This window comes from Acomys russatus, chromosome 25 (assembly GCF_903995435.1).
Source record: "Acomys russatus chromosome 25, mAcoRus1.1, whole genome shotgun sequence".
Taxonomy (NCBI): domain Eukaryota; kingdom Metazoa; phylum Chordata; class Mammalia; order Rodentia; family Muridae; genus Acomys; species Acomys russatus.
In genome coordinates, this window is record NC_067161.1 from 11,884,648 (window position 1) to 11,897,870 (window position 13,223).

The 13,223-nt window shown below is 50.9% G+C and overlaps 3 protein-coding genes and 2 non-coding genes across 5 annotated transcripts; 2 read left to right on the forward strand and 3 right to left on the reverse strand.

Moving 5' to 3' along the window:
* Positions 1-1,938: 1,938 nt before the first annotated feature.
* On the reverse strand, positions 1,939-5,688 carry Rnf151 (ring finger protein 151). The gene is made up of 4 exons (XM_051168115.1): positions 5,622-5,688; positions 3,624-3,822; positions 3,058-3,154; positions 1,939-2,468 (listed from the first exon to the last, which is right to left on the reverse strand). The coding sequence occupies exons 1-4, from the start codon at positions 5,686-5,688 to the stop codon at positions 1,989-1,991; spliced, it is 843 nt and encodes a 280-aa protein (XP_051024072.1). The 3' UTR covers positions 1,939-1,988.
* LOC127208879 (small nucleolar RNA ACA64) lies at positions 5,453-5,580 on the reverse strand. Its single transcript, XR_007833143.1, has one exon. It is a non-coding gene; the product is annotated as a small nucleolar RNA ACA64 (small nucleolar RNA).
* A 91-nt stretch (positions 5,689-5,779) lies between the features above and the next one.
* Rps2 (ribosomal protein S2) lies at positions 5,780-7,814 on the forward strand. Its single transcript, XM_051167982.1, has 7 exons — positions 5,780-5,868; positions 6,029-6,208; positions 6,301-6,390; positions 6,519-6,626; positions 6,877-7,210; positions 7,393-7,484; positions 7,685-7,814. Exons 2-7 carry the CDS (start codon positions 6,032-6,034, stop codon positions 7,763-7,765), a joined length of 882 nt encoding a protein of 293 aa, XP_051023939.1. The 5' UTR covers positions 5,780-5,868; positions 6,029-6,031; the 3' UTR covers positions 7,766-7,814.
* LOC127208925 (small nucleolar RNA SNORA64/SNORA10 family) lies at positions 6,680-6,813 on the forward strand. The gene has a single exon (XR_007833176.1). It is a non-coding gene; the product is annotated as a small nucleolar RNA SNORA64/SNORA10 family (small nucleolar RNA).
* Positions 7,815-8,014: 200 nt separating the features above from the next.
* Positions 8,015-10,397, reverse strand: Ndufb10 (NADH:ubiquinone oxidoreductase subunit B10). Its single transcript, XM_051167521.1, has 4 exons — positions 10,142-10,397; positions 8,928-9,066; positions 8,245-8,384; positions 8,015-8,118 (listed from the first exon to the last, which is right to left on the reverse strand). Exons 1-4 carry the CDS (start codon positions 10,287-10,289, stop codon positions 8,015-8,017), a joined length of 531 nt encoding a protein of 176 aa, XP_051023478.1. The 5' UTR covers positions 10,290-10,397.
* Positions 10,398-13,223: the final 2,826 nt, after the last annotated feature.

The following is a 13,223-nucleotide window of genomic DNA, read 5'->3' on the forward strand; positions in this document are numbered from 1 at the left end:
TTTTTTAAAGATTTATTTATTTATTTTATGTATGTGAGTACTCTATCTGCATGTACACGTACATAGCAGAAGAGGGCACCAGATCATGTTATAGACAGTTGTGAGCCACCATGCGGGTGCTGGGAATTGACCTTTGGAAGAGCAGACAGTGCTCTTAACCTCTGAGCCATCTCTCCAGCCCAGGCCTCTTTTTTTTTTGTTTTTGTTTTTTTGTTTTTTGTTTTTTGAGACAGGGTTTCTCTGTGTAGCCTTGGCTGTCCTGGACTCACTTTGTAGACCAGGCTGGCCTCGAACTCACAGCGATCCGCCTGCCTCTGCCTCCAAAGTGCTGGGATTAAAGGCATGCGCCACCATGCCCGCCCAGCTTTTGTATCTGGGCTCTCAGGCCTCTTATCTTAATGTGGTTTTAAAAAATACTTTTGGAGAGCTGGGTGTGGTGATGCACACCTTTAATCCCAGCACTCAGAAGGATCGCTGTGAATTTGAGGCCAGATTGGTCTACCAAGTAAGTCCAGAACAGCCAAGGCTACACAGAGAAACCCTGTCTCAAAAAACAAAAACAAAACCTTTGGCCCGGGCATGATTGGAAACACCTTTAATCCCAGAACTCAGGAGGCAGAGGTAAGCAGATCTCTACATTCTAGGCTGGCTTGGTCTACACAAATGAATTCAAGTCAGCCAGGGCTATGTAATGAAAACCTGTCTCAAGCCGGGCGTGGTGGCGCACGCCTTTAATCCCAGCACTCGGGAGGCAGAGGCAGGCGGATCGCTGTGAGTTCGAGGCCAGCCTGGTCTACAAAGTGAGTCCAGGATGGCCAAGGCTACACAGAGAAACCCTGTCTCGAAAAAACCAGAAAAAAAAAAAAAAAAAAAAAAAGAAAACCTGTCTCAAATTAATTATTTATTTTTGGTTTTTCGAGAAGGGTTTTTCTGTGTGGCCTTGGCTGTCCTAGACTCACTTTGTAGACCAGGCTGGCCTCGAACAGCGATCTGCCTGCCTCTGCCTCCTGAATGCTGAGATTAAAGGTGTGGACCACCAAGCCCAGCTGCCTGTGGTTTTCTGGGCCTGATGCTAGGTTGAGAGATGGCTGGGGAGGAATGCAGAGAAGACCAAGGTCAAGAGAACACCACAGATTTGACTTTTAAAAAATGTTTTTAAAGATTTATTTATCTATTTATTGTATGTGAGTGCTTTATCTGCAGAAGAGGGCATCAGATCACATTATAGATGGTTGTGAGCCACTATGTGGTTGCTGGGAATTGAACTCAGGACCTCTGGAAGAGCAGGCAGCACTCTTAACCACTGGGGCATCTCTCCAGCTCCATTGTTTTTTTTTTTTTGTTTGTTTGTTTTTTGTTTTGGTTTTTCAAGACAGGGTTTCTCTGTGTAGCCTTGGCCATCCTGGACTCACTTTGTAGACCAGGCTGGCCTCGAACTCACAGCGATCCGCCTGCCTCTGCCTCCCGAGTGCTGGGATTAAAGGCGTGCGCCACCACGCCCGGCCCTCCATTGTTTTTTTTTGTTTTTTTTAATTTTTATTTATTTTTTGGTTTTTTTGAGACAGGGTTTTTCTGTGTAGTCTTGGTGGTTCCGTATTTGCTTTGTAGACCAGGCTGGCCTTGAACTCACAGATTGACTTCTATTCTTAGTTAAGGGTTTTGAGTCATTTCTGTTAACAGGTAGGAAGCTACTAATTTGGTAGGGAGGCGCAGGAAAGCCCCGGAGAGAAAAGAAGAAGGGAACAGCTTTGCAGGATGGGGAGTACCCAGTGGCAGATGCAGTCAGGGAAGAGTGCAGAGTCTGAGAAATCAATCGACTAGCGGCGGTGGCGCACAGCCAGAGGACAGGCCAGGGGAGAAAGGCCGCTGCCTGATGCTTAAGGTCTGCAGGGGTGACAAGGACAACGGAGCACATAGAGGAAGCGCATAGACGTGAAGCACAGAGGACATGAGGTGTGAGGTGGGCCAGGCTTGGGCTCAGCGTTTATTTAATTCCTCTGTAAGACATTTTGGCCCCGCGCACCCCACATCTCAGTCTCCGGGGCCACCCCAGTCTCCTGTACCCAGGCACTCAGGAGCTGGGAGTCATCCTCTAGGAAGTTACCCAGCTGGGCCAGCTGTCGGCGGATGAAGTTGGTGCTGCGGTAAACTCGATGCACCCGCCCCAACAGGTTCAACAACAGGGTCCGGTTGCGCTCGTGGCGCTGGATCCAAGCGTCACGTAGCTCGCGGTAACAGTTGTGTTGCTCACGCTCCGAGGCGTCCAGAGTGGCTCCACAGCCTAAGGGGCAGCGCTGCGGCCCGCCCTGCTGGCAATGCAGTCGGTGATCATCCAGGACTCCGCGCAGAACCTGCACAGTGCAGCCCTCATTGGGGCAGGCCATCAGCTCGAAGGGACATGCGTCCTGGTGCCCTTTGCGACGAGCCAGAGGGCATGTCACCAAGCACCCAGCTGCAGCATTCTTGCACTAGGGGGTATGGGAAAGCTCAGGATGAATTAAACTGAGGCATTGCTAGCTGGGGCTCCAATGTAATCACTAACCCATGATATCCACTGACTATGGAACAAGTGAACGCTGAAGCCTCCTAAGCTTTGTGGCTTCAAGTTTCTCTATTTTGTAAAGTTAGAGGGCTGAAGAGGAATGGCTTTTCATCCCTGAAAATCACTTATAATCCCATTACACCTGAAGTTCTGTTTTTGTTTTCTGGTTTTTCGAGACAGGGTCTCTCTATTGTAGCCTTGGCTATCCTGGACTCACTTTGTAGACCAGGCTCGCCTCGAACTCACAGTGATCCACCTGCCTCTGCCTCCCGCGTGCTGGGATTAAAGGCATGCGCCACCACTGCCCGGCCTACACCTGAAATTCTAAGGGACCCAGAAAGGATAAACAGCTTGCCCAAAGTCACACAGCAAGCGTTAGACCCATGGTTCATACTCTCCTGCCATGTCTATGACCTTGAGCCGGTACTTGTTCCTACCACTTCTGACACTGGCCCCTGTCCACCTCCCTCCCCGCCCCCCCCCCCCACCCCATGGGCAAGGTCATTCAGAGCTACCTTGACTTGTAGGCGACCAATGGTTTTCTGGAGTCTGTTCACCTGGACCATCTTTCTCCTTTTCACCTTTTTTCTACAGCATGGACAGGTGTTTTGTCTAGAGGGTGATGTTGGAAGTGGAAGAGGGCAGGTGGAAGTCATATGGCTGCCAGAGCAAGCCTTCGTAGGGTAACCCAGCTAGTCCCTCCTTTCTGGCTGAAGGAGGCATAAAGGAGGCACTACAGTGAACTTTTGGCTCCCAAGCTGAAGCTGAGGGCTTCAGACACTAAGGAGGGCACACACATGCTTAGTGTCCCAGATTTTGTAGCTGAGTCTTTTTTTTTTTTCCCCGAGACAGGGTCTCTCTGTGTAGCCTTGGCTGTCCTGGACTCGCTTTGTAGACCAGGCTGGCCTTGAACTCACAGTAATCTACCTGCCTCTGCCTCCCCAGTGCTGGGGTTAAAGGCATGCACCACCACGCCCGCCCAGCTTTTGTATCTGAGTCTTACAGCCTTTGGAACCCAGCATTTGTTAGACTTTCCCATTCTTGACCACACCCCCATCCTCCCATTTTTTCCCAACAGCACCTGGCTAGCCACTGCAAGATGCACTTTTTGCAGAAGACGTGACTGCATGGCAACCTCATCGGCCTCTTGAAAACCCCATGGCAGATGGAACACAGGAAATTGCAGTCAGGAGGGCTGGTAAAGAGGTTGAGATCGTACCCACCACTCTGCAAAAGCCGGGTCAGCGTTAATGCCAAGGCTCCAAGCCCCTGCCCAAGCACTCATACCAGCAGGGCACCTCAGCAATCTTTTGGTAGGGTGGCAAGCTATATAATGAAACCCAAAAGTGGATGTGGTGTCGCCCGCCTGTAATGCCAGAACTCAGGAGGCAGAGACAGTTGAATCTGAGTTCGAGGCCAGTCTGGTCTATAAAGGGAGTACAGGACAGCAAAGGCTACCCAGAGAAACTCAGTCTCAAAAAGCAAACAAACAAACCAACCCAAAAAACAAAACCTCAAGTAGGAAGCCTGGAGGGGTCAACACCCACTTCAAGGATGAATCTGTAAGGGCTGACTCCCCAAGATTGCCAGTTCCTGACTGAAGACGCTGGACTGGCTCTGAAGCATACTAACTAGAGCCTTCTGAAAAGCTTCATTGCCATCCTCAGAGAAAGGACCTTTTCTGGACCAATGGGTAGCTGTCTGGAATTGGGTGCAAATCTCAGAGCTGGTGAAAAGAGGCCAGGGGCTCACCATGATCCGTGTCTGGACAGCAGCTCCACTGAGGCTAAGGACTCAGGAGCCTCCATTTCAAGCTCAGGTGGACCGACATCACAGTGGCATTGTCCAGCTTGGGCCAATCACAGCTCTGGTCCAGAGCCCACTGGGACCTGTGGCCACCTACCTTTTGCTTTCCTCCTTAGGTGTGGCAAGGGAGCTGGAACTCAGTCATCTTGGACCCTTGCTTTGGTTGACTGACCCCTGATGCCTCATCCAGTAACATCCCTCCACCAAGTCTCACCAGCAGGGGTCCTATCCTGTGAAAAAGCCCAGAGGTTTCCCCACACCGTGGGTAGACAACAGAGTTGTGGTATATTCGGTGTAGTGTAGTTGTCCACCCGACTTTTGGACATTACATGGCCCCCTTGGTATAAGAGGTGTTATTGGCTAGGTAACCCTAGTAACAAAGAATACAAAGTAGGCCTAAGGTTACAGCAATGGATCTGCTGTCATTCCCGGGGCCTTTCTTTTTAGCCAGGCAGGGGTGGTGTATGCCTTTAATCCTAACAGACAGATCTCTTTGAGTTTGAGACATCGCCTGGAACTCTATTAGACCAGTCCTCTCTCCAGTGCAGGCCACCACATCCAGGGTTCAGCAGTGTAATCCTAGCATTTAGGAGGCTGAAATAGGGCTGCTAAGGACTGGAGACGGCTCAGTCTGCTCTTCCAGGGGCCACGAGTTCAATTCCCAGCAACCACATGGTGGCTCATAACGATCTTATTATAATGTGGTCTGATGTCCTCTTCTGGCATGCAGGTGTACATGCAGGCTGAACACTCGTGTGCATTAAATAAGTAAAAGCAAATTAAAAAAAAAAAAAAGGAAGTAGTCTGCTAAGTTATAGGCCTTCCCAGAGTACACACCAAGACCCAGTCTCAAAATAAAAGCTGACCGCGAACTCACAAGGATCCGCCTGCCTCGGTTACCCACCCAGATGATGACTGCTCTAAAACAAACACACACGCGGCATTTTAAGTTAAACCATTTTATTTGAGCAAAGAAGACACACGAACCCTGCCATTCTCGCGAGTGAGGCTGCGACGACTTCCCGATCCAGTGGAACCTGCGAAGAAATGGCGTGGTTAGAATCGCTGGTACGAGACAGACCACGAGGGAGGCGAGGCGATCCGCAATGTAGGGGCCTGGGTTTCACCCTCCCACACTGGGGCAGCGGGCGGTGAGCTGAGGCCCCTGTGGCTCTGGGCGCCGAATCTCATCCCCGGCCACAGGACAAAGCGGAGGATGATTTTCAACGAACGCCCGTTTACCAGAGCAACCGGCCGATGATGAGCGACCTACCTGAAAGGAAGAGCTGCAACAGGAACTCGTGGACGCCAGGCGGACCACAAGGCGCCCGCGCGAGCATTTATACTCCCTCCCAGTCCGGACTAGGTCGCGGCTTCCGTAAGGGAAAGTGCGCAAGCGCTGGCAGACGCAGCCAATCACAGGCTGCGAGTGATGTGCATGTCGAGATCTCGCGGCGCTTGGTGCACTATAAAAACTCCTTTCCGCACATCCTCGCTCTTCTTCTTCCTCGGGAAAACACGTGAGTCCGTATTAGCAGGTCACTGCTTTGCGGCCTGGGCTGTGGGAATCCGTGGACATCCGGGCAGCGATACCCTTGGGCGGAAGACGACCCCGTTTCGGAGCTCGGAGAGACCGCCTAGCCTAGGGTTCTGCTGACCTTCCTTTTTTTGTCTATATAGCAAATGGCGGATGACGCCGGTGCAGCGGGAGGGCCCGGAGGACCCGGGGGCCCAGGATTAGGAGGGCGAGGCGGCTTCCGCGGAGGATTCGGCAGCGGTCTTAGGGGCCGCGGGCGTGGCCGAGGTCGTGGCCGTGGTCGAGGCCGCGGGGCTCGTGGAGGAAAAGCCGAAGACAAGGAGGTAGGTCTGGGCCGTGGGCGGGGCGAGGCGGGCTGCTCGCGCTGCGAACGCAGAGGCAGCCCATAGACTGGCTGGTATCTGTCTTCCTGCAGTGGATCCCCGTCACCAAACTGGGCCGCCTGGTTAAGGATATGAAGATCAAGTCCTTGGAGGAGATTTATCTGTTCTCCCTGCCCATTAAGGTATAAGGACGCCTCAGTACAGTACATGGTTTGCGTTGGATGGACCCTTGTGTGCTGGGTTGAGAAAAAGACAACTCTTAATTGACCAGTGGTAGGAAGCAAACATTTCCCACAAATCCCTGTCTTAGGAGTCCGAGATTATTGACTTTTTCCTGGGCGCATCCCTAAAGGATGAGGTTCTCAAGATCATGCCAGTGCAGAAGCAGACACGGGCTGGCCAGCGGACCAGGTTCAAGGTAATGACCTTCTTGGTATGGTGGGACTGTGTAAACAGTGGGGATGAGCGAAAACTCTCTCACTCTGCATAGTTACACTAGGTTTTACCCGTGTGACTTTCGTACGGGGAGAGAGAGAAAAAGAGTTCCTCCGGTACCTTGGATTGGCCTCACGGTGGCCTGTCTTGCCTAGAGGAGCACCACAGGCTCTGGTTGGGATGTGCTGGTGCTGGGAGGGGACAGCAGCCATCTTACCTAAGTCTTTTCACAGGCTTTTGTCGCTATTGGGGACTACAATGGTCACGTCGGTCTTGGTGTTAAGTGCTCCAAGGAGGTAGCCACTGCTATCCGAGGGGCCATCATCTTGGCCAAGCTTTCCATTGTCCCTGTGCGGAGAGGCTACTGGGGGAACAAGATTGGCAAGCCACACACTGTTCCGTGCAAGGTGACAGGCCGCTGTGGCTCTGTTTTGGTGCGTCTCATCCCTGCCCCCAGAGGCACTGGCATTGTCTCAGCTCCTGTGCCCAAGAAGCTACTGATGATGGCCGGTATTGATGACTGCTACACATCAGCCAGGGGCTGTACTGCCACCCTGGGCAACTTTGGTAGGTGCCACAGTTGCTGTGACCTTCCTCAGCTCCGCTGGCTCACAGGGGCCCAGTGTGTGGTTGGTGTTTTAAGGGAGGGGTGGCCCTGCCCCAAAGTGGCTTCTCTGTTCCTAGTGCAGCAGCTCCTTGGTGGGTAACAATTAAAGTCAAGCCACCAACTCTTGTGTACTGTTTCCCAGCCAAGGCCACTTTTGATGCCATTTCCAAGACCTACAGCTACCTGACACCCGACCTCTGGAAAGAAACTGTGTTCACCAAGTCTCCTTATCAGGTATGCTGTTCAGTTGGTGCTGTGTTAGCTGCCTTTTACAGGGCTTTATCTGGATGTACACCTGCATGCCATAAGAGGGCATCAGATCACAATGTATGGTTGTGAGCCACCATGTGGTTGCCAGGAAACTTGAATGCAGCACCATCTCTCTCTAGCTTTCTTCCAGGGCATGTACTAATAATGTGCTGCTTTCTCTCTAGGAATTCACTGATCATCTTGTGAAAACCCACACCAGAGTGTCTGTTCAGAGGACCCAGGCTCCAGCTGTGGCTACCACATAAGGGTTTTTACAAGAAAAATAAAGTGGATTACTTCTATTAATGTTTGTTTGGTTTTCTATCTCCCTGGAATACTTCATCTTTGACTACATAGCTGTGGCTGGTTCCCAGTAGACTACTGTCATGGCTTGAACTCTCATCTGTCAGCCTTAGGGCACTGGAAGAGATGTTGCAGCACATTCAACAGACACGAGAAACAGGCAGTGTGCAACTATCTATCACTTTATTTCGAGAGTCAACTGTCACTGGGTCTCAGGCGGCTGCAGTCTCTTTGGCGGCCCTTCTCTCTTCCAGCATCCTCTGCTTCTGCTTCGCCAGGCACTTTCTGGCAGAGTAATAGGCTCCCAGGTCGTGGTCTAGAAAAAGATGGGGGCATGAAAAGCTTGTCACATGCCTGGGGATTTTAGTAAGCAGGAGCCCAAGCTCAAATCCACAGCTATTTCTGAACAAGTAAGGGATTGTAGTAGAGCTGAGTCACTCACAGCGGTCCTGGTAGGCTTTTGCCACCTTGGCGAACTGCTCCAGTTCCTTTGCGCAGTTCTGCTTGGTGTTCTCGCCCTCCCTCTGCTGACAGGCCTTAAGCCTTTCCTGGATGATGTTGACAATTTCCTGGTCAACTTTGCTGAATAAGGGATAGAAAGGAGTGCCTGTTTGCTGGAGCCATGGGAGTGGTGTGGAGGATGGGGGGTGGAAGGACCCAGAGGGTTCAGGAGACCGTCAAGACTGATAGAACCTAGACTCCTGTTCAGATCTAGTCAATGGACAGCTCATTCTCCATAGGGGAGGAGGTCCCCAATTGTCAGGTCTAGGGGAGGGAGGGGAAAACTGGGAAGATAGAAGCAAGGGGTAACATTTGGGATGGAATCTGAGTAAATTACAATAAAAATATGACCTGGGCGTGGTGGCGCACGCCTTTAATCACAGCACTCGGAGACAGAAGCTGGTGGATCGCTGTGAGTTCGAGGCCAGCCTGGTCTACAAAGTGAGTCCAGGACAGCCAAGGCTACACAGAAACCCTGTCTCAGAAAACAAAACAAAAAAATAATAACTTTGAAAGGACAGAGGCCTGCCTCAGCACAGCAGTGTCCTTCCCAGGAGAGTATGCAGGTACACCGGATAAGGCCATCCTGTGGCACCAAGTCAGTGTTCCCCTTTGCTCACTTACAAGTCCCTTCTCCACTGCATCTCAGCCTCAAAGATACACAGGATGTCACCCTCTTTGCATTCTGTGATGTCTGGCACGCGACGGTACTGTCGGTGATAGTAGTAGGTTCGGTTCTTGGCGTGTTGCTGCTCAATAAACTCTGTGAAGAGAACGCCTCAATCTCAGTGGCCTGTCAGCACATACGGCTTTAGGCTGGGTGTCTACAGTTCCAAGCTTTTACAAATAGTCAAGGTTAACAGCTACCACCTTCAGTTGCACGAGATCACACCTTATGCCCCATACTCAGCTGAAAATGGAAGAACATGCCCACCTACCCCATGGTACCCGGGGCTTGAGTAGACAAGGAGGCTCCATTAAGAATTCAGACTACTAAACCGGGCGTGGTGGCGCACGCTTTTAATCCCAGCACTCGGGAGGCAGAGGCAGGTGGATCGCTGTGAGTTCGAGGCCAGCCTGGTCTACAAAGTGAGTCCAGGACAGCCAAGGGTACACAGAGAAACCCTGTCTCACAAAAACAAAAACAAAACAATAAAACCCTTTTTGCACCACTTTGCACGGGTGAAACTGGCCACCCTGACCATGCAGATGGACAGTAACTTGTCCACTTCAACAAGCGTTTATTGACCCACTACCGTGCACATCAAGGAAAGCGCCTTGCAGGTGTGTTAATTCCCGACCACTATCAGCTTTTTTGTATTTGTTTTGTTTTAGAAACAGGGTTTTCCCTAAGTGGCCCTGGCTATCATGGAATTTGCTATGTAGACCAGGCTGGCCTTGAACCCAAAGATTCACCTGCCTCTGCCTCCCCCAGTGCTGGGATTAAAGGTGTACACCACCACCACCTAAAAGGGCAACCGGGGTCGAGAGTAGCCAGGTTTTACTGAGGGCAGAAAGAATTATGGTCCGGGAGTAGTCCTGGGAAGAAGTGGATTATCTCACGGTGCAGCAGGGGCGAAGGGAGGTCCCCAGAAGTGGTCTGGGGTGCATCTAGGAAACAAACGGGGGGGCGGCTCGGGGCGTTTCCGGGTATCTCGGATAAGGCCGAGGGTGTCCTAGGTGCACTGGGGAGGTTAAGAAACGATTTGGATTCGGGGTCTCCGGGTGCGGAATAGCGACGTGCTATTGGGTGGTGGTTCCGGGGGGGCGGGAACTGAACGTGGGATCCGTGGGGTACCGGGATCTCCACTGAGCGGAAAGATTCCTAGACCCTGTACCTCTCACGAGGGTCACGGGCCGGTCCACGACGAGCTCATAGGCCTTCATCAAGTAGGTGATGGGGTTGGGGAGCGAGGTCTGCGGCGAGGGAGCTGGCGTGCGGCGCGGGGGCTCGGGGTACACATCCTTGTCCCAAGAGTCCGGCATGGCTTAAGCAAGCCCTCTCGGTCGACCTTCCCTCTCACTGCACCACTGGACGGCTCGGCCAGCTAAGGACGCGGGGACCTCTACGCCTGCGCCGAAAGGCAGCAGGTGCGTCTGCGCAGTAGGCAGCCGCGAGGCACCACGGGATCGTGGTTCGTCTCTCCGGCGCCCCCTTGTGGTTCCCAAGGCACCGTAGCATTCTGGTTTTGTTGGACAGAGACCACCAGATTCCTGGAAATGCTTTGCTCTGACCTATCAGCTAAGTTAGCAGGGAACAAGGTAAAAATGGCTTGGAAAAAGCACGCAAGTCAACGACTAATAGAAACACTAAACGCCCTCACTATTCCAGGAAGCCATTCTGGACTGCCCAGCCCTCTGGCCTGCTATGGCTTCTGCTTAGGTGCCTCAGGGGCTGGTGGCCTTCTCTGGAGAGGCAGGGCTTGTCCCGTTATGGTCCATGGGGAAATAGAGTCTCCTACCCTTGGCACAGAGTGCTTTTCCCTGGTTGTGTTCTGGTCTTGAACTCTTGTGAACTGTCCACTGTCCAAACTCTTGAGTTGATGTGTTTAGAACCTAGCTTTTGCAGTCTGGGTAGTGGAAACCTTTTCCTATCTGCCGTCTGGGTGCTGGTCACCTCCTGCCAGAGCTGGGGACTAAGAACACAGCTACTCACTGCAGGGACTTATCATGATCTAGTATTACCCAAACATTAGTTTACGACACTGAACTCAGTGGGCATAGAATCTTAGTGTCTAACGCAAAACCATTACCCCTGAGGGGCATCTTACACCTAGTGGACTTAGTGGTTCTACAGCTACAGAACCTTGATCCTGTAACAATAGACTCAGGACTGAGAAAATAATGTGCACGCCTTTAATCCTAGCACTTGGGAACAGAGGCAGGTGGATCTCTGAGTTCCAGGACAGCCAAGGTTACACTGAGAAATGCTGTCTGGAAGAAGAAGAAGAAGAAGAAGAAGAAGAAGAAGAAGAAGAAGAAGAAGAAGAAGAAGAAGAAGAAGAAGAGAGATAACACAGGGGCACAACCAAACCTGTAGTTAGAGCTACACAAGGAACTGCGTTGGGATGATCATTTGAATCCAGGAGTTCAAGACCAGCTTGGGGAGCCATTTATATAGTTTTATACCTGTACACTTGCTATTTTGGTGGGCAAGTCAGAAAGATTGCCATGAGTTCAAGGCCATGATGGGCTATAATGGGAGACCTTTTCTCAAAAGAAAAAGAAGGGGACAGGTCGTGGTGGCGCACGCCTTTAATCCCATCACTCGGGAGGCAGAGGCAGGCAGATCATTGTGAGTTCGAGGCCAGCCTGGTCTACAAAGTGAGTCCAGGACAGCCAAGGTTACACAGAGAAATCTGTTTCCAAAAAAATAAAAACAAAAACCAAACCACCAAAGGGGGAAAAGAAAAAAAAGAAGGGGCTAGAGAGATGGTTTAGCAGTTGAGAGGTCAGGGCTGGTGAGATGGCTCAGAGGTTAAAGGCACTGGCTGCTCCTCCAGAAGTCCTGAGTTCAGTTCCCAACAACCACATGGTGGCTCACAACCATCTATAATGAGATCTGGTGCCATCTTCTGGTGTGTAGGTGTACATGCAGACGGAGCACTGTATACAGAAGGAAAGAAAGAAAGAAAGAAAGAAAGAAAGAAAGAAAGAAAGAAAGAAAGAAAGGTGAGAGGTCTTCCAGAGGACTTGGGTTTGATGCCCACCACTCACACAGTGGTTCATAACTGTTGGTAACTTCAGTTCCAAAGAATCTGATGTCCTCTTCTGGCCTTCAAGGACACGGTACACAAGTGGTGCACAGACATACAAACAGGCAAAACACCCATACACATAAAATAAAATAAACTTTAATTTTAAAAAAGGAAAACGCCTGGCAGTGGTGGCATATGCCTTTAATCCCAGCACTCAGGAGGCAAATGCAGGTGGATCTCTGTGAGTTCCAGGCTAGCCTGGTCTACAGATCGAGTTCCAGAACAGCCAAGTTGACACAGCGAAACCCTGCCTCAAAACCCCAAAACAAACAAACACTTCCACAAACAAAGCAAAACAAAACCATACCAAAAAAACAACAACAAAGGAAGAAAGAAAAAAGAAAGAAACTAGAAGAGGCCTTGAAAGAATTCTGTTCACTGGCTTGCTCTTCAGGGCTGATTCAGCCTGCTCTCTCATGGAACCTGGTACCACCCACAGTGGGCTGCATCCTCTGACATCAGTTATTAATCAAGAAAAAACTTTTTTTTTTTTGAGACACGGTTTCTCTGTGTAGCCCTGCCTGTCCTGGACTCACTTTGTAGACCAGGCCGGCCTCGAACTCACAGCGATCCACCTGCATCTGCCTCCCGAGCGTCGGGATTAAAGGTGTGTGCCACTACGCCCAACTACATTTTTTATTTTATGGTATTATCTTTTGTGTAGAAGTGTTCTGCCTGTATATATGTCTTCGCCCCACATGCATGGCAGTGTCCATGGAGGCCAAAAGATGTCGGATCCCCAGAGGCTGGAGTTACAGACAGTTGTGAGTCATCATGTTAGTGCTGGGAACTGAACCTGAGTCCTTAGGGATACCAGCCAGAGCTTTTAAATGCTGACCTGTCACTCCAGAGTCAATCATGGTGTCCTTATTGCAGCAATAGAGAACTCTAGCTCTTTTTTTTTTTTTTAAGATTTATTTTATTCATGACATATGAGTGCTTTATCTGCAGAAGAGGGCACCAGATCTCATTGTAGATGTTTGTGAGCCACCATGTGGTTGCTGGGAATTGAACTCAGGACCTCTGGAAGAGCAGGTGGCGCTCTTAACCACTGAGCCATCTCTCCAACCCGAGAACTCTAGCTCTTACAACTCTCAGGATAGGAGACCTCCTTACCAGATTCAGATTTTCCTTCTGGCTGTAGCCTAAGAACAGGACCCCT

What these genes read in the sequence shown, in the direction of transcription:
- Rnf151 (XM_051168115.1), bottom strand. Translation starts at nt 5,688, where the DNA reads ATGCTCGCGCGGGCGCCTTGTGGTCCGCCTGGCGTCCACGAGTTCCTG. An exon ending in GTTGCAGCTCTTCCTTTCAG is followed by an intron (nt 3,823 to 5,621) that starts GTAGGTCGCTCA and finishes TGCTGGTATGAG; the next exon opens with TGCTTGGGCAGGGGCTTGGA. An exon ending in TTGGTCGCCTACAAGTCAAG is followed by an intron (nt 2,469 to 3,057) that starts GTAGCTCTGAAT and finishes CATACCCCCTAG; the next exon opens with TGCAAGAATGCTGCAGCTGG.
- Rps2 (XM_051167982.1), top strand. Translation starts at nt 6,032, where the DNA reads ATGGCGGATGACGCCGGTGCAGCGGGAGGGCCCGGAGGACCCGGGGGC. An exon ending in GCCAGCGGACCAGGTTCAAG is followed by an intron (nt 6,627 to 6,876) that starts GTAATGACCTTC and finishes GTCTTTTCACAG; the next exon opens with GCTTTTGTCGCTATTGGGGA. An exon ending in TGCCACCCTGGGCAACTTTG is followed by an intron (nt 7,211 to 7,392) that starts GTAGGTGCCACA and finishes ACTGTTTCCCAG; the next exon opens with CCAAGGCCACTTTTGATGCC.
- Ndufb10 (XM_051167521.1), bottom strand. Translation starts at nt 10,289, where the DNA reads ATGCCGGACTCTTGGGACAAGGATGTGTACCCCGAGCCCCCGCGCCGC. An exon ending in GCCCGTGACCCTCGTGAGAG is followed by an intron (nt 9,067 to 10,141) that starts GTACAGGGTCTA and finishes TTCTCTTCACAG; the next exon opens with AGTTTATTGAGCAGCAACAC. An exon ending in AAAAGCCTACCAGGACCGCT is followed by an intron (nt 8,119 to 8,244) that starts GTGAGTGACTCA and finishes ATCTTTTTCTAG; the next exon opens with ACCACGACCTGGGAGCCTAT.